General features: G+C 33.4%; 2 protein-coding genes across 2 annotated transcripts; one reads left to right on the top strand and one right to left on the bottom strand.

Annotated features, from left to right (window-relative positions):
• Positions 1-2,719: 2,719 nt before the first annotated feature.
• Positions 2,720-5,694, top strand: LOC133297004 (probable serine/threonine-protein kinase PBL5). The gene is made up of 5 exons (XM_061496049.1): positions 2,720-2,855; positions 3,519-3,769; positions 3,938-4,127; positions 4,227-4,618; positions 5,364-5,694. Exons 1-5 carry the CDS (start codon positions 2,759-2,761, stop codon positions 5,679-5,681), a joined length of 1,248 nt encoding a protein of 415 aa, XP_061352033.1. The 5' UTR covers positions 2,720-2,758; the 3' UTR covers positions 5,682-5,694.
• Positions 5,695-11,652: 5,958 nt separating this feature from the next.
• On the bottom strand, positions 11,653-19,274 carry LOC133297006 (cinnamoyl-CoA reductase CAD2-like). The gene is made up of 6 exons (XM_061496052.1): positions 19,139-19,274; positions 18,653-18,822; positions 18,339-18,530; positions 16,459-16,621; positions 15,571-15,757; positions 11,653-11,946 (listed from the first exon to the last, which is right to left on the bottom strand). Exons 1-6 carry the CDS (start codon positions 19,257-19,259, stop codon positions 11,802-11,804), a joined length of 978 nt encoding a protein of 325 aa, XP_061352036.1. The 5' UTR covers positions 19,260-19,274; the 3' UTR covers positions 11,653-11,801.
• Between the last annotated feature and the right edge of the window lie 560 nt (positions 19,275-19,834).

Here is a 19,834-nt window from a genome sequence, read left to right as displayed (position 1 = left end):
CCAACCCGCCTCAACCCGTCCTGTTTAGTTGTAGGTCAAAATGGATTGGTGGCGGGTTGGTCAGTGGGAAAGTTTTTATTTATTTTATTATTAGTAGTGTTTTATTTGTTACTAAGCTTTTGTGATACGCATTTTATTTTTATTTTAGTACTCCCTAGAAAAATAAAGAAGAAAAACTGTATTTATGACAAAGATTATCCATATATAGAGGCAAAAATAAGTTTATAAAAAATATCTGACTGAATATTAGCTTATATTTAGGCTTGAGATTGAAAATAAATTAAAGGGAGTGTGAAATAAAAATAAGTAGTATTATAAAATTAATAAAATATAATTTATTATTATTTTTTAATTATTTTTTGTTTTTTAGGCGAGTTGACTCGCCAACCCACTTCAAAACGGGGGTGGGTTGATGTTTCCAACCCACAATCAAACGTCGGGTCACCCCCCCTTTTGGCAAGTCGGGGCAGGTTGGTTCGTTTTGGCACCTCTAGCACTGAGTGTCGCGACCCTCCCCTCGTGTTACACACATTCTTTTATTTTTATTTATTTTTTTCAATTGAGTGACGCTCTCCTCTCATGGGGCACTCATAGGATTGTGCAAGTGTCATAATCTCATTAGTCTCGTTACCGTAAAGCTTAGGAAAACCATAACTTTTGATTCGAGTATCCAAATTACATGATTTTTTTTTCATATAACTATTCGAGATCTACGCAATGACACCTCTCTTGACATATTTTATCTCACAAACATAGTTCAAATTTATAAAAAGTGGAACTATTATTGCAAATTTGAACTATGTTAATGGAAGATAAAATACGTCAAATGAGGTGTCATTGCGTAGATCTCGAAAAGTTATATACGTGAAATAAAAAAAATAAAAATTATTTGATTTGGTTATCCTAGTCAAAAGTTATGGTCTTCCGAAATTTTATGGTAACAAGATTAACGAGGTTGTGCCACTTGGCGCATTCCTATGAATGCCCTAGAGGAGGGGGCGTCACTCAATTAAAAGAAAAAAAAAATGAATGTGAGAGTGACGCAAGAGGAGGGTTGCGACACTTAGTGATGTTGGTCCCCCTCGCATCATTAAATGACCTCCACTGATAAATATGGTAAATCAAATATCAGATTAATAAATTAAAACATCAAAAAATCCCAATGCATCAAAGAGACCAGGTAATTAAACTGGTTAATTGGAAGGCGGAGATAGATTTCAATCTGGAGTAGTTATAAGGGATTAGTTGAAAACATAATCAACTTTAGTTAATAATTATGAAGCGAGAGAGATTTTGTAAGCAGTGGCGGAGCCAGACTCCAATCGGAGCTCGGGTCAAAAAATTATATGTATATTTATTATTAATTAATTCATATTATAATATATTTAAATTATATTAAATATAAAATACCTGAATAGACACTATCAAAAAGGTTATAATTTTATTACATATTTTTTAATTTTATTAAATAAATAAAAATGGAACACATAACTTAATACAACTTACCCAAATCTCTCATCAAATATATTTTATTTTTTTGATAGGGCCAAATTATAAATTTTAGCCCGGGCCAAATTATAATTTTAAACGGAGTCAAATGATAATTAATTATATGATTATACATGATAAATATAATTTGTTAAAATTTAACCCGGTCGAAATCACCAGGTAACACGTGGCTCCGCCACTGTTTGTAAGGCTATTGAAGTTTAAGAATAATAAAAAATTAAATAGGAGTCAAACAAAATCTTGTACTTTACTTCACATAAATGCTAGATTTTAATTCTCGAGTCATTCTTTAAATATATGATATAAGAGTTAGACCTAGATCTTTCTTTTTAATATATAACCTCTAACCACTATACACATGCAAATATATATAGATTAATATTAATAATCTTTATAACAAGTTCAATCGGAAATAATCCACCTGCTTTTTTTATGACAAATATGCCCCTCCCTCACCCTCACCCTCACCGTAAGCGCGTTCAACCAAGGTATTACATATCCACACTGCTACCAAGCTCAGCAGGAACTTCCGTTTTCAATTCGTAAGCTTCGTTGGGAATCCGAGCTGGAACGCGTGGATCACCGTTATAACAAACTAAAGTATAATCCGTATATGCGACACGCGTGGGATACGGTTACCGCTCCATACGTCATCGTTTGGGCCCTAGGTGAACTGTTCGAGACGTTCCCGTTTTCCTTTTTTATGAAGCCGTGTATTTCGATTGGTGCACCACCGGCGCGTTGTTCAAAAGACAGAAAGATCCGTTTGCGAACCGGCTCACACCAAATCGTTGAACCTCAATTAAAACTAAAGTCACCACGTCATTGGAAAACAATGTTTGTTAATTGTTATAACGAGTATCATTAAAGATGTTATGTTAGAGTGAACGCAAACACAACTACCCAAACAGCCCCGGACTCCGTGTCAGCAGCACCTGATTATAACCCACCACGGCTTGTGCTTGAAATGACAGAAAAATCCTCTTATATTTTATCGTGGCTTCTTATTATTGGTCAGCTAATCATTTATGTTACAATTCATGTCCACCATGTATAGAACCAGAATATATAAAAGCGACCAGAAAGGCCAAAACATATGAATCATCTCTCTCCCTCCCTCTCTCTTCCTCTTCCTCTTCCTCTCACACACAGTTCGTGACACTGCTTTTGCGGTGTTTTATTTATATTTTGTTGTGATCCTCTGTTCTGGGATTTTTCTTGGTTTAGCTGAGACAAAGATAAAAAAAACATGGGTTGCTTTCGTCTTAAAGGAAAATCACGCAAAAAATCGGACAGCAACCTCTCTAATAGCCGTGTCGAGAAGCCTATCATTCTCACTGTTGCTGGTAAATTTTGCAAATGCATTTTAATTAAGGAAGAGATAAAACATGCTTACTCATTATTTTGTTTGTGATCGTATTCAATCTTATGTCTCCTTGTTTCATGAGCAATTGTTAATATTCTATTTTTTTTTTATTTAAAAAAAAAAAACAAAATTATGGAAGTGGGTATGTCCTAAATGATCAAAGGTCGTTGTTCTTTTCGGTGTCATCGTGTACCATGTTTCATTGAGTTTCTTTTCTTCGATGCAAATTGTTGAATGCTTCTGTTTTGTTCCGTTTTGGAATTCATGTTTCCCAGGAAAAATTTGTAACTTTCTGGCACGTGAAAAAAATATTATGAATTTGTTTTTTGTTTGATTTCTGTTTATTGTCGCATTATAATTTTGGCGGTTAGCGATAATGTTCCCGTCTGGCAGTTCCTTATATTCTAAATCCTTCTCTCTCTCTCTGGAAATCGTAGGATAAGTTTTGAACATGGATGGAATAGTTTTGAAGGCTGAAACTATTTGTATTCCAAAGTATTCTTGTCATTTTGTGCTTTTGTTTGTTTTTACTTTTGATGGATGTCGGATTTTGTTAACGTTCTCCTTGGATTAATACATATATGTCGTTTTGTTTGATCTCTCTCCCTGATCAATTGTTCTTTGTTTTGTATGTTTTATATAGAAAAAGTCAAAGTTGATTTGAATGTAAATGGAGAAGGAGAAGATAATTCTAAGGATGATAAACTTTATCTGGACGTGAAGAATTTGAATTTAAATGAGGTTTCCAAGGATGGAAAACCAAACGGTTGCCGGGCACAGACGTTTACGTTCGATGAGCTTGTAGCTGCCACAGGGAATTTTAGGTCAGATTGCTTTGTGGGCGAAGGAGGGTTCGGCAAGGTTTATAAGGGGCACATAGAGAAAATAAACCAGGTTGGTTAAAAATGGATTCATAAAAAGGAAAATAATGAAATTATCGAAGCATTCTAATTCAGCTCTTGTCATGTGTTGCACATTTATGCTCTTTCATGTTGCATCATGTTAATTTCGCATGTTTATGGTTATGTTTGGTGAGATTGAGGCTTGTTTTTGTCTGTGTAGGCTGTAGCTATAAAGCAACTCGACCCTCATGGGCTTCAAGGAATTAGGGAATTTGGTGTTGAAGTTTTGACACTGAGTTTGGCAGACCACCATAATCTTGTCAAATTAATTGGGTTTTGTGTGGAGGGAGAGCAGAGGCTATTGGTTTATGAGTACATGCCATTGGGATCTTTGGAGAACCATTTGCATGGTATATACTGTAATCCTGATATCTTATTTTTATTCATATAGAATAGAATATACTGGCAACAGCATGGCTTATCTTTTCTTCGTTCCTTCATTCTGTCAGATCTTTGGCCCGGAAGAAAACCACTTGATTGGAATACTAGAATGAGAATAGCAGCTGGTGCAGCTAGAGGTTTGGAGTATATGCATGATAAAATGAAGCCTCCCATCATATACCGTGACCTGAAATGCTCCAACATTTTGTTAGGCGAGGGATATCATCCCAAGTTATCTGATTTTGGCTTGGCAAAATTAGGCCCAAGTGGTGATAAGACTCATGTTTCAACAAGGGTTATGGGGACATATGGGTACTGTGCACCAGATTATGCAATGACTGGCCAATTGACATTCAAGTCTGATATTTATAGCTTCGGGGTTGTTCTTTTGGAGATAATCACAGGCAGGAAGGCCTTCGACCAAACAAAATCTGCTAAAGAAAAATATCTAGTTGTATGGGTATGTCTATTTTACACTTTTTCTTTTTCAGTGATTGTTCCTGTCAAAAGTTTATAGGGAATTTGAATTGCAAGTGTCGTTACTTGTGAGTTTGTTGTAGTGATTGTACTTTCACTTCTCAATCATTGCAGAGCAGTTAAGCCTACTTTTATTTTGATTTTATTTGGGGGTGCTATAGAGTATTGAAGGTGTTAAGCTGGAAATTACCTTCCCTTTTCTAGTCACTGAAAGTAAGACAATAATTGGTGGGGTGCTTCATGCACAAAGCATATTGATTTTGCTTCTTTTGTGTTATAAGCGAACTGGCATTGTAGGTAACATGATGCCTCAATAGTCGTCAAAATTGTATGCTTGTGGTCTAAAGTTGTTGCAGATCTTCATACAAGGCTTAATTTGTTGTGCAGGCATTGTCTTGAAGTTCATGATATTGACATCTTCAATATACTGTTCATTTAAATGCAAAATTTTCTAGTACAGAAACCTGAAAAGCTCTAGGCATGACATATAATCCCAAATTGTTCTTCTGAGCTTTTTTATTTTGTTTGCAACAGTCTGCTGCATTAATGCTGCTTATTTACAATGGTTATTTCTATTTTTCAATAATGTCGTATAGCTAGAGTACGAGTAGTTTTCAGTTAGCTTTTATATCCTTAGAATTAGAAACATGTTAATTCACTGAACTCCTTGTACATTTTTTTAAGAGCTGGACACATTACCTTATGATTGCATTTATATTTGTTTACAGGCAAAGTCCTTACTCAAAGACCGGAGAAGATTCTCAGAGATGGCTGATCCATTGCTTCAAGGTCAATATCCAGTCAGAGGTTTGTATCAAGCTCTTGCTATTGCTGCTATGTGTGTTCAAGAGCAGCCTAATATGCGGCCTCCTATAGCTGATGTGGTTACAGCTCTAAATTACCTTGCTTCCCAGAAATATGATCCCCAAATTCACCCAATACAAAGCTCTACAAGAGGTCCATCTTCACCAAGAGGGAGATGTAGTCGTCATAGACGTATTAGTAGTTGTGGTTCTGAGACAGACAGATCTGGAAGTGGAGATTAGAAAAATGGAGTTTTTTTTTGGATATTCATATTGTAATCTGCCTAGTTATCAAATTTTGCTTCATAGTTGTTGATAGCAGGTGTCTAGTTATCAAATTTGCTTTATAGAAAATATGTTAAGGAGGATCAATATCTAAGTCACACACACAGAGAGAGAGAGAGAGAGAGAGAGAGAGAGAGAGAGAGAGAGAGAGAGAGAGAGAGAGAGAGAGAGAGAGAGAGAGAGAGAGAGAGAGAGAGAGAGAGAGTGTGTGTGTGATTTTAATTATAATACTACTTGTTGAAGTATGGTAATAGGATAGAAAGGAATATGTACTTTCATTCTATTTTTTATATAATTGCATAATATATATTATGAAAAATTATTTTTTCATACAATATGAGAAAATTTTATCATATTGTCATACATCGAAATTTGTGATATTTTTTATTTTTTAATTAAGTGATAATCTCATCACTTATTGTGTCTATAATATAAAACATGTTATCTTATATGACATGAGAAAAGAAAAATCCACATATTATATAATATATAGTATAAAATGAGGCTTTAATTTTCTACGGTGATTGTAATAAGTTATTTATATCCATTCTCAAAATGACGTTTTTGGTTGAAAGATTAAAAATGTATAAGGATAAAGACTATTATAATCTGGAAATAAATTATAATTATAAAAACACATTGATTTTCATCTAAAATGACAGAAAATATTTAATAAAAATAAGTATTGAAAAAAGAGAAACCCACATATTATATAATATATAGTATAAAATGAGGCTTTAATTTTCTACAGTGATTGCAATAAGTTATTTATATCCATTCTCAAGATGACGTTTTGGGTTGAAAGATTAAAAATGTATAATGATAAATACTATTATAATTTAAAAATAAATTATAATTATAAAAATACATTATTTCCATCTAAAATGACAGAAAATATTTAATAAAAATAAGTATTAAATCATTTCGGCCACTTTATGAAAAATCATTTTTTGGATATTAAAAATATTTAGAATATATATTATTAGGAAAAAAAAAGTATCTTTTAAAAGGACACAAACTTGTTATGTTTTTTAGGTAATTTACTCAAAGTTTGACCCGTCAGATTTTGTATAAATATAAAAAGTTGTTTTTTTTTTTCTCTTTCCAGTCACATGACTATGTGTAAAATAAAAAAGACAACTTTTCATATTTATACAAAATCTGACAAGTTAAACTTTATATAAGTCATTAAAAAAGACACAACTTGTGTCTTTTTAACGTACTTGACAATAATATGAATGTGAATCTTGTTCTATTCTTAATAAAATGTTGGGTTTAGAATTTGTGTCGCTAAGTTTTATAACCTGATCTTAGCGTGAGCAAACACTTCAAGTTCTGCCCTGAAGTTTTGCAAAGTGAACGTTAACTTCACACTTTGAGTTACGAATAAAAAAGCAATTAAAGCGAGAGGAAAGGGGTACGAGTGTAAAATTCATTGATTCTTTTGTTTGCAACCACTTAAACTAATACGAATATTTTGTGAAAAGAAAGGCCTATGACGTATAACCTTCTTTGATCATTTTAAATAATAAAAGTGATCCTTGCACCCACAAAGTGATTTACAAGTTATTCGATAACACCTTAATTCCTTATAAATCCATTCCACCTTAAAGAATAAATTCAGTACTAAGTTGTTTGTGTTAACGAGTTAGGTCTTTATATGTACCAAAAAAAAGAAAAAAAGAGTTAGGTCTTTATTATATAAAGGATGAAATATGTTATTATAGAGGTGTTTTTAGAGGCAACAGCATAAAAATAAGGGTATAGTTGAAAAATTAATGAGTTTTCCAAATCTTATAAGAAAAAACAATTCCTCGAGAGTTTTTAACTTTTAGTTTTTCTTTTCTTTATAAAAAAGCTCTTTTTATGATATTAATTTTTGTAAAATTATATTTGTCTAAACTTATGTTTAGAGCCTCAAGACTGGTATCTTCAGAACCTACTCTTCTTATCTTCTCAAACAATAGGACAACAACAACCATCTCGAACGACAATTTATTAATGCCAGTACCGGTTAAAACAATGATGTGCTCCCATGAGTTTGACAGCGAACACAACAAGTTGCAAGCTTTATCTTCCTTATTCAGATTTATATCTATAGATGAGAGTTGCGCACAAACAGTGTTAAATTCATTTAAATGAGTAGAGAAAGAATCACATTTGCTCATTCGCAAATTATACAACTTCTTTCACAGGAACAACTTGTTCACGAGTGACTTGCTTTGATAGATGCTTCCTAGCTTTGTCCAAAGATCCTTCGCGGTCTTCTCAGAAGTTACATTCACGAGAATGTTATCTGCCAGGCATAACCAGATCAGACTTCGCGTCTTCTGATCGTCTCTGGTCCATGCCCTCAACTCCTTCGACTCACCTACCTTTGATTTTCCATCACCAGCAGGTGCAGATGGCTTTTCATCTTCGATCACGTATCATACATCCCTGTCGATGAGCAGGGCCTCCACCTTCAGTTTTCATAACTCGAACCCCCTTCTTTTGAACTTTTCAACCTCGATCCGTGATTGTTTAGTAGACATCCTTCACAGATCAATTTCACAGTTTTCTCTACGCCAAGAAAAAAACCCAAATCGCGAAACCCTAATCTGTCATAGAAACCCCGGTCGCAGAACCAAAGCTCTTGATACCAATTGTTGGAAATCGACACACACACAAATCAAAAAAGAAAAAAGAAAAAAAGGAAGAGAGAAATTGACACAATGATCTACCCTTGTTCACCCAATGTAGGCTACGTCCAGCTTGTTTGTACTATATATCACCTCAGTGCCCCTTATTACAAGTCACTTAGTTTACTAGGAAATATAAATAGAATTTAGAAAATCCCAACAGTAGCTATTCATGAACCCAAACCCAAACTACTAAGAAAAAGTAAATTACAATAAGTCAGAAGCCTATAATAGTACCAGGCCTCTACGGGGCCCTGGTTGCCTTTCTGCTGACCGCGCCAATAAGGGCCCTCATCAGGATGGGTAGTATGAGTCATACCCCGTAGAGGTCTGGTATTGTTGTGGGCCTTTGTCTTATTGTAATTTTCTTTTTCTTAGTAGTTTGAATTTAGGCCCATGAATAGTTAATGTTAGGATTTTCTAAATCCTATTTATATTCCCTTGTAAATTGAGTGACTTGTAATGAGTGACAGTGAGATGAATATAGTACAGACGTAGCTACATTGGGTGAACCAGGGTCAATCACTATGTCAATTTTTCTCTTCCTTTTTTTTTTTCGATTTGTGTGTGCATCGATTTCCAACAGCTTGAACTTCAAAAAGAACAAGATAGAAAGGTTCTCTGCTTGGTTTAGAAACAAGATTGCCCGAAGGAGGAATTCTGAAGCTTCATCACAAATATATTTTTGTAAAGAATGAAAAGATTTGCAGTTGACATTTTAAGTGGATGAATAAACTGTATCAGGCTTCCCCCCACCCCCATAAAACTAGAATTAGATGTTAGCATCTCATAATATCACATTACCAGCGAGGACCTTACATCAGCCATCGAATTTGAACTCCCTATATGAGATATTGATGGGCCTGTAAATAAATATCCAAGCCCATTAGTTATCATTAGTTAGGAATAATATATATAGATATTTTGAGTGAGGTTTTCTTTATGCATGAATTCAGTATTGGCTTACGAGAAAATTCGGGATCTCTGGTAGTTGAGTTTCTAGGTTTATTTTCTGTATTTTATCATTGTAAGGAGCTTGTTTCCATTTATCTTTTCTGCAATTTTATATTAAAAAAAGTAGGATCCATCAATTTGGTATCAGAGCATCTTCGATCCTAGAGGTCTTTTCTGGTCCAGATTTGAATTAAAAAAAATGGAATACAGATCTACAGTGGTTCCAAAATTTTATAGAGAGGGAGACGATGCTTGGGGATGGAAAATTGCTATGGAACAACATTTTCAAGAAAAGAAAATAGATGAAGAAGATGATCAATTGGCACAAACACTGAGTAGGTTTAGAGGATGTGCGCTCCACTGGTATAAGTGTTGGAATGGTCTCAATCCTAATGCCAATTTGTGGGATTTTACCAAAGCGTTTATAAGTAAATATTTGCCTGAGATTTGTTTGGTAAACGAAGAAGAAGAATCGGAGCATCCAGAACCAGCAGAGAAAGAAGAAACAGAAGCAGAATCGAATGAAGAATAAGAAGACACAGAAGAAAGAAAAAAAAAGACAAAGAAGAATCAGAGAAAGAAGAAGACGAAACGAAAGATAAAGAAGAAGCTAGATCAAATAAAACTGGGAAAACAAATATCCAAGAAGAACAACAAGCGCAAGAAGATGAAGAATATCAAGAGGGAGATGAGGAGGTTGAGGCAGAGGTAAGGGAAAACTTTGAGGTGTTATCTGCCCCATTGAAACACGTAGATGACGAGCAATGGCGACAATTTTCTTGAACGATATGAGGGATGAGACTCTCATAGTGGCAAATCTGGGAAGAAGGAAGATGTGGGTGCAAAGGGTGGATCAATATGAAGTGGGCTATTGGAAAAGCAGGTTGGGAGGTAGAAACACACAGATGACGAGGTAATGACGGTAGTTTTCTTGAACGATATGGGGGAGGAGACTCTCACAGTGGTAGATGTGGGAAAAAGGAAGATGTGGGTGCAAAGGGTGGATCAACATAAAGTGGGCTGTTGGAAAAGAAGGCTATGAGGTAGAAAATTGGGCCGTAATGCATTAGGAATCAGATTTATGCAAGTTGGGCTAGGTCAAAATGAGCCTTAAATTAATAATCTGGGAACAAGAATCCAAAATAATGGAAACCCAACAGCTTGTGACCCAATGTCTATGGTTAGCATTATCGATACAAATCCTAATCAAAATGAAGGGGAGGCTCTGGGGAAAACGACAATGACAAACCCGGGAAAGGCTTCGACCATGAATAACAGCCAAGATTGGAAAGGGGGATCCCACTTCCAACGACTCAAGCAAGAAGAAAAGGATGACAAATCCATGGGTTTGCAGAGGACTACAATTTGTTTTTCCCGGTATGCCTATCATTCCAGACTTTTTCTTTTTCAATTTAGGAGGAATGGATGCTATTTTGGGGTATGTGTGGTTAGAGAGTTTAGGAGACATTCAAGTGAATTTTTGGGAATTGGTGTTACGTATACCATGGGATGAGGACATGGTGGAAATTAGGGGTAATCCTAAGTTGTCTAGGTATTGGATTTCTGCCAAGCGATTGGGTAAGGCATGGAAAAGTAGAACAAAAGGATATTATACTGAATTGGGGTACTTGACAGCTGAGTTAACAAAAGTTGCATCGTCGTCAACTGTTTTGAAAGTGCTACAAAAATTTCCAGGACTGTTCCAAATTCCAACAAGCTTGCCTACGAGTAGAAAATGTGACAATCGAATTTTGTAGAAAGAAGGAACAAATATACCCAATGACAAATCTTATGCCTTAAGCACAATGAGATCTATATGCATCAAACAATGGAACCTCGGTGGAAGTTCTATCACACCACCTATTATCACCTTGAGGACAATGTGAGTTTTAGAAAGGAAATATTGATGGGATGAAAATAAATATCCAAGCCTATTAGTTATCATTAGTTAGGATTAGTATATATAAATATTTTAGGTGAGGTTTTCGTTATGCATGAATTCAGTATTGGTTTATGGGGAAATTGAGGATCTCTGGTAGTTGAGATTTTTAAATTTTATTTTCTACATTTTATCCTTGTAAGGAGCTATCTCCATTTATCTATTCTGCAATTTCATATTAATAAGAGTAGGTTTGATCAGATACTAATATAATACTTAACCAATGGCCTGCATCAGACATTTTCAAGAATTGTAAATTAATATAACAAGAATACCATCTGTAATGCAAAATATATCTCGATCAGCATGCCATAAACTTAATACCGGTTTACTTTATTATCTGTACTGCCACGAGTACAAACCAAACCATGACTGACTAGTTTTGATTTATTTAAAGCCTTATTTCGTAGTAAATTCCTTCACAAGCATGAGCATCAGAAACCACGCCTCCCACTAAACAAGGTTCAGATTATAAATATTTACTCCACCAGGAGATATAACAAATTAAAACTTGGTAAACTTCTTTTCTTTCAAACTTTCAACAGTCTCCTTGAGGCTCACTTCCAAAGGAATAAATTCAATTCCCAAACTCTTCGCCTTTTCTTTGGAAACCTGATATGTTGGCACATACGACTTATCGTCCGCACACCTGGTAACAATGTTGACAAAGCGAAAATAGAATTAGAAAAATCAAAGTAAGAGAAACTTGAATTGTATTAAATTATATCTGTAAACACACATATTGACGAAATGATGAGTCATGTAGGGCCCATGTTACAGTAACCATTAACCTGTGATTTTTACATATGAAACAACATTTGGTGGACCTAGACATGCAAAGTTGTCATAATTAGCCTTAACTAAGGAATGCATAATTCAGTGATGAATTTCAAATGAAGAGTTCTTAATAAATTAGCATAACTGAAAGGAAGGGATGTTTTGACTCTGGTGTAAGACTTAGAAGTCTTACTTCTCATCTCAGCCGTTGATTTCCGTCCATTTAACGATTGTCATTTATTTGAAATTAATAACTAATTAATTAGTATAACTAAGTAAACTATAATCGTTTGACGGACGAAAATCAACAGTTAGGATAAGAAGTAAAACTTTTAAGTCTTACACCGGAGTTAAAAGATCTCTCCTTATATATATATATATATATATATATATATATATATATATATATATATATATATATGGTCAGTTGGTTCTAATTTATTAGATATTTGAGTCGGTAGATGCGAACAAATCAGTGATCAAGATTTGATGTAAGACTTCTTATTCTTACACTAGTGTAAGAATATCTTGCCATATATATATATATATATATATATTGGCAAAAATATTTCTACAGCAACTTTAGATAAACTTATCTAAAGCTGCCATTTTTAACAATATTCTTCCGAGAGAATATAGTTATAACGTTAAAGTTGCTCTTTTTTCTCTCTCTTCAATTACTTTTCAGAACTTTTTTGCTGACGTGGTGAGAGAGAAAAGAGCAACTTTAACGTTATAACTCTATTCTCCCGGTATAGTTAAAAATGGCAGCTGTAGATAAGCTTATATAAAGTTGCTGTAGAAATGTTTACCCCATATATATATATATATATATATATACATATATATATATATATATATATATATATATATATATATATATATATATATATATATAAGACATGAATTTTAGAACCTTCAATTTTAATGCTCTCTGACCCAGCATCAACCAAATTTCATTCCAAGAACCACCACCACTATCTTAATGTCACCACCGAATCATCAACCCACAACCTCTGTTACCCATCTTTACTTGGGATTGTAAGCTCCAACCAACTTTATCATGTTCAAAACTTTACTTTGTATTCATTTTTCAAATCCAAATAATGTTGTTTTATCTTATTTATTTATCATATATTGCTATTTGGATAGAAATCAAATCTATTTAAGACTGACTAGAAGACAAAACCAATTTTATCATGTCTTTTTATCCAATTTTTCAAATCCTAATTCAATTCTTCTTATCTTATTTATTTATTTTATATTGATATTTAGGTAGTCATCAAATATATTTGAGATTGATTATAACACAAAACCAACTTTATTATGATTAAATCTACTTTCTATTGAACTTTACTTTTTCTATATCTTTCCAATATATTTCAAATTTTTATATCTTCTAAAATAATTCAAACATTACCTTTCAACAAAATTAGGAGAAAACTATAAAATAACTCTCATAACATGATTGATGGTTTTAAGCAGGACTGCTCAATCACCATATGAACAAGGCTAGTAGCCATTTTTGAAAAGTGAAAATGGGGCAATCGCCCCCTAGCTCCATCAATGATAATGTTACTAACTGTGTGAAGGCTTTAAATGAAACATCAAGTTATCTCCTACTACAGTAGGTGTACATAAAGTAGAAGTAGGTGTACATCAAAGTTCTACTTTGAATCCTTATCTGTTTGATCTAGGTATAGATGAACTAACAAAAGATATCCAAGATGAGGTAATATGATGTATGCTCTTTGCATATGACATTGTGCTTATTGATGAGACCAAAGATGGTATTAACAAAAAAATAGAATTGTCGAGAGGCATGTTGTAGACTAAAGGATTTAGACTAAGTTGGAGTAAGACTCAGTATATAAAGTGTGAGTTTGCAACGACAAGAGATAGAGATCAAGATTCTATGTATTTGCTTGGAAAGAAGGTACCAAAGAAAGATGTTTTTAGATATCTTGGGATCAATTTTGTAAGAAGGGCGAAAGATTGATGAGGACAAAGAGTCATAAACCATAGAATCAAAGCTGGATGGATGAAACAGAGCAGGGAATCAAGATTTTTATATGATTGCAAAATTCCTCTCAAGCTAAAAGGAAAATTCTATAGAATAACAATAACGCTTACAATGTTATATGGAGCTAAATTTTGGCTAGCAAATAGGCCAGATGTTAGGGTAGATGTGTATAAGGGTGGATCCAGTTCGATTTAGTTCAACAATGGTTTGGTTTGAAAACCAAATTGGTTTTAGTGTTTCGTTTGGCAAACTGAACCAATTTTACTTTTTATGAACTAGTTTTGGAAGCAAATTGGTTTAGAACCGGTTTTGTTTCCGAACAAGATCTAAGATAGAAAGTAAAATAAAAAATATTAAAAATATTAAAATGCTAGTAGTTAAAGAAAAAAAACCTATTCGGTTCTTTTGATTTTCGAACCGGTTCAAACAAAGTGGTTTGGTTATTGAACCTATTCAACTATACTACATGTTTAATAATATATCCATCATCTAAGATGACAATATAGTGCAGAAAGCAATTACTAAAGCATAAACCAAAAAAAAGTTAAAAGTTATTCTTTGAAATAAAAAGGCACAAAATAATGAAGTATCTACTAGCTAGCTCAAAATCATACAATAAAATTTTACAAACATTCAGGGAAAATAACTTTTCCAACTATAAAACTCTTTCATTAATTTGCCAACTATAAAACTCTTCCGTTAATATGCCAACTACAATACTTGGCAAGAAAATGAGGAAAAAACAGAGAGAGGTGTGCTAAGAAAATATAATATAAACCATTAATCTAGCCTTCACCAAACAACATTTTTAAGTTCAGCACTGCATTTAGAGAGAGGAAAATTAAGTTCTCAATTTGTAGTCTTTGAAATATTTTTAAGTGCTTATATTGTAAATAAGGAAGATATTGAATTTAACATAATTAATAAGCCTATATTAAAGTGAATTAGTTTCATTAAATGATTTAAATAAGGAAATGGTTGTTTTCAAATTCATTCAGTGACCTCTCAATTGTTGACTATTTTCTGCACTTTTCTACTTGATTGCATTTTCTATAGAGGAAGGTTATACTTACAACTTTTTTTTTTACAACATCTTACAACCATATCTTATCACCGTTGATTTTCGTCAATCAACGGTTATCATTTGTTGTGAATTAATAATTAGTTAATGAGTTTAATTTGCTAAAATGATAACCGTTGATTGGCGGAAATCTAAAGGTGATAAGATATGATCATAAGAGGTTGTAAGAAAAAAAGGTTGTAAGTATAACCTTGCTCTTTTCTATATGCATTAAATAAACCACATTAATTCAATATCGATGCTGAGTTTTTTCATTGCAGCACTGAATTGAGTTTTCAAACAGGCAAGTAAAGCGTTAAAAGAATGGGGTAACAAATGGGGATTAGCATTCATATATATATATTTATATAAATTATATGCATTCTTGAAGATAAGGAAATAATTAAACTTACTTCTCTGGAAGCTGTAATGTCGGGTACAGATCACGTAAAATCTTCACAATTTCTGAGTAATGAACAACTCTCTCAACCAAACAATATCTTCCACTAGCTGAAGCAATCTCATAAGCCTGAATATGGGCGTTTGCAACATCTTTCACATTGATCCATCCAACAGAAGCATTTGGAAATGTTTGTGCACCTGCATTATGGCAGTGAAAGAGTTTCTTCTATTATGAAAGAGGACAAAATCTTGTCCAGTGGAAAAATGAATATATTTGAAGCACATAGGCACCGCTAATATTCATTAATATAACAGTTAAATACCTCAATAACCAACCAATGACATTGAAAATAATCGATGACATTTTAAAAAAATAGGGAAAAGTTCACCGATGCCCCTGTGGTTTACTTCAGAATCATTTATGCCCCTGTGGTTTTTTTTCTATCACATATGCCCCTGTGCTTTGTAAAAAATAAGAAACCACAGGGGTATATGTGATAAAAAACATACCCTTTTACAAACCACATGGGCATATGTGATAAGAAAAAAACCACAGGGGCATAAGTGATTCTAAAGTAAACCACAGGGGCATTGGTGAACTTTTTCCAAAAAAATATTAGACAATAATCAAGCTAGACATAAAAAGGGAGTATACTCTCTTCCAGATCAACAATAACTGTTACAATTTTAAAATGCGCATTTCTTCAATGTACTATTGGATTGTACTTATAATAACCCTCATTTTCTTGTTCTATTTTCATTTTCATTTTTATATTTTTTATTTCCCTTTTCATTTTGCTTGATACAGAAAAAGAAGTTGAGTTCAAAAACATGTAATCCAGATGCAGACAAAGCAGATAATAGACATCTGTACAATATAACATGTAAATAACAATTACCGTTAACTATGTTTAAAACTGAAGCAGCACTAGTGTTAAGGACTGGTTGCAAGAGAGGCCCGATTACCATTGCTGGGTTAATAGTAACCATGTCAATGTTGTTTTCTTTCGCAAATTTCCAGGCAGCATCTTCAGCCAGAGTCTTTGAAAGCACATACCACATCTGAAAACATAAATATGAAATGGCAAGAATGTTGACAAGGTAGCATAAAGCACAAAGGATAAGAGCCTTCATCAACAGTCTAGAAAAGCCCAAAGGTAGTTGCTCCATTGCATGCTCAGGTAAGTCTTCAGTCTCAATGGGACTAAGTGCCTCTAAGACAATCCTATCTAACTCCTGGATACTGGATCCAGGAATCATAGATCATATGAGTCATTTATCTTCCCATTTTTCTGAATATGTCCCTTGTCCTAGTAGTAGAAGAGAGTGTTATCTTAGTATTCCCATTTAGAGAGAAAAGTGTTATTTTGACTCCTACTATAAGAGAGAGTGATATTGGTCTCTCCTTGTATTGTAGAGAGGTGTAATTTCTTCCACATAGTGAAAATCTTCTTTGATCTTGTATGTAGTTTTTTCCAATTAGATTTTTCACGTAAATCTTGTGTTACTTCAATTGGCACATTTATTGCTCTCTTGACCCACAGAATCAAGATAAAATTAATTACATTGTTAATGTCTAGGAAAATGAGTTATTATTTAATTAATCACCGTCGTATAGTATGGAGAGACTTCTATTGGTTTTCAGTTACCTGGCCAATTAGTGTGGTTAATAGTATATTTAAATTTCGGTTTTTCTCAACTTTATTTTAGTTGCATGATAGGATTTGACTAGCATATAATAAGTAGACTCGGAAAAACGACCGTACTAGCAAGGAGACATATTCTTATGTATTGTACTAATTAATTAAATAATATATAGTAATTAATAATATATATTTTTTTGTCGAGATTATGGTTTATGGAAAATGAAGTTTATGATAGCGTTTCATCGAGCGAGGTATATAATTATGGAAAAACATTTTCTTATGTTACACGAGAATTCAATTCTCATGTTTTGACCTTTCGATTTGCGTGCAAAGTTTTTCTTTTCTCTTTTTCTTTTTAATAAATGTGGGGTCCACCACTTGTTGAGTCACAACATGAGAATTCAATTCTCATGCAACATGAGAAAATCAAACCCCTATAATTATACTTCTCATATTTATGACTTGTCAGTAGAGCAGAGAAGGAAAGCTGATGTAGGAAAAAATATAGAGATATATGATAATAGGTAATAAAATATTTAAAATAGTGGATGTGAATAAATGTCAAGAAAACTTGACTAAAAATATTGGGCTTTATATTTCTCATGTGATAGGAATCAAAAACTTTTCTTATGCACACTCAACCAAAGTGAGACCCATTATGAGAGAGAAAAAAACAAACCAAAAAAAGTAGAAGCACGTGGATCGATGAGTGAGTGGAAATTTATCCTCCTCTTATGCAATATGAGAAATTCATTACCCAAAAATGTTATTTGAAATGTTTCCATCAAATCTTCTTCTATACTTCTTTCTTAGGAGTAAAATTTTTTGGGCAAAACTAGTCCCATCAATACAACGAACGGGAGTAGTGCTAGAATAGTATCTTTCATATTAATTAATGTTGTTAATATTTTTGAGGGGACTGAACTGAAAATCTGACGTGAAAGCCAATTTTGTCATGCACACTAACGAGACTGATGTCGTAAGCTCAATTGACAGGATTAACTGCTCTACTTTAGCACAACTTTTCAAACATGTTTTTACTTGAAAAAACTTATGAAAAATATTGGTAGTACTATCGTTTTGCCAAGTAGACTCTGAACAAAAGAATGATTCTAAGGGAAAACGTAACAAACCTTTGATTCCTTACACAAATCAGGATTTGAAAACCAAGTCTCATCAACTACTAGATCGGGAGTTCGAGGCTTTCCACTATATGTAACTGCAGCAGTAGAAGAGGTTAAAACAACGCGTTTCAGAGAAGGCGATTTAACACATGATTGAAGAACATTCAGAGTTCCCTTCACAGCTGGATCTAATAATTCAACCTGAAATTTAATTTAAAAAAATAAGAAAAACAGTAAACTCCACTGTCGTGTCATGAAAAAAAAAAACAAAACACATACATCGAAGAATTATAAATAAAATGTAAACTAATGCGGAAATGAACCTGCGGGTCCTTGACATCATGATAAAAGGGAGATGCAGTATGAAAAACACCATGACAACCTTGAACAACGGAGTCAAAGGAACCTTCTTCTAGAAGATTTGCCTTAAACAAGTGCAATCTCTCCTTAGCACCATCAAGGTTAAGCAAGTGCTGGATCTTTTTGGGATCATCTGGACACAATTAATCTTTTAATTTTAGAAATCTAATCTAATAAGGGAAAAATGTGTATCATTTTAAAGGATGTAAAATTATGTCATTTTAAGTGAGAGAAAGAGATAGATAAAAGAGGAGAGAGAGTGAAAAAAAATTTAAAGACGTGAATCCCACCTAGTAAAATGATATAAGTTGTGTCATTTAAAATAGGATAAACACTTTTCCATATAATAATACACAAACGATTATGGCCAGAAGAACTATATCATATCAATCAATAATCACAAACAAGAGAACCAAATAATAATAATAATTAAAAGAAAGAAAACAGACTTGTGTCGCGAACAGTGGCTTTGACAGTGTAACCGCGATGAAGAAGAAATTTAACGATCCATGAAGCTATATAACCGGAAGCACCGGTTACACACACCACCTTTCCCGCGCTGCTGCTCATTTTTCACTTCTTTCTTTCTTTCTTTATTCCCTCTGCTTACGAAGCCAGTAATGACAACACTAGTCACTAGTCCCCAGTCACCACAAAGCGTTCGCATGCACATTATATATAATTGGGATATTTAAATATTATATTATTAGGCTCCTCAGTCCCCAGTCATCACCAACTCCCATCAATTCCTCCTTTATTAAATGAATAAACTCATTAAAGTTTGAAATTTCTTTGGGGCGGCGGCTACTTTGCTTGAAAAGAAAACCACTTTTTATTTTCTTGCAATTTTTATAAATTTTTTTATATAAATTTTACAATATTTTATTACACACTTTGTGTTATGAACTAAAAAAATTAAAGCGAGAGGAAAGGTGCATGAATGTAAAATTTATTGATTTTTTTACATGCAACCACTTAAACTAATAAGAATATTTTGTGAAGAGAAAGGTGTATGAACTATAAGCTTCTTTGATCGTATTAAATAAGAAAAGTACTTGCACCCGGTCCTTTACAAGTTATTGGATGGCACCTTAATTCCTCACGAATGCATTCCACCTTAAAGAATAAAATCAGTATTGAATTGT

The sequence above is a fragment of the Gastrolobium bilobum genome, unplaced genomic scaffold (genome assembly GCF_033153095.1).
Source record: "Gastrolobium bilobum isolate Gb01-03AN ecotype WA unplaced genomic scaffold, APGP_CSIRO_Gbil_v1 utg70214, whole genome shotgun sequence".
In the NCBI taxonomy this organism is placed as follows: domain Eukaryota; kingdom Viridiplantae; phylum Streptophyta; class Magnoliopsida; order Fabales; family Fabaceae; genus Gastrolobium; species Gastrolobium bilobum.
This window is presented reverse-complemented; position numbering and strand designations above follow the sequence as displayed.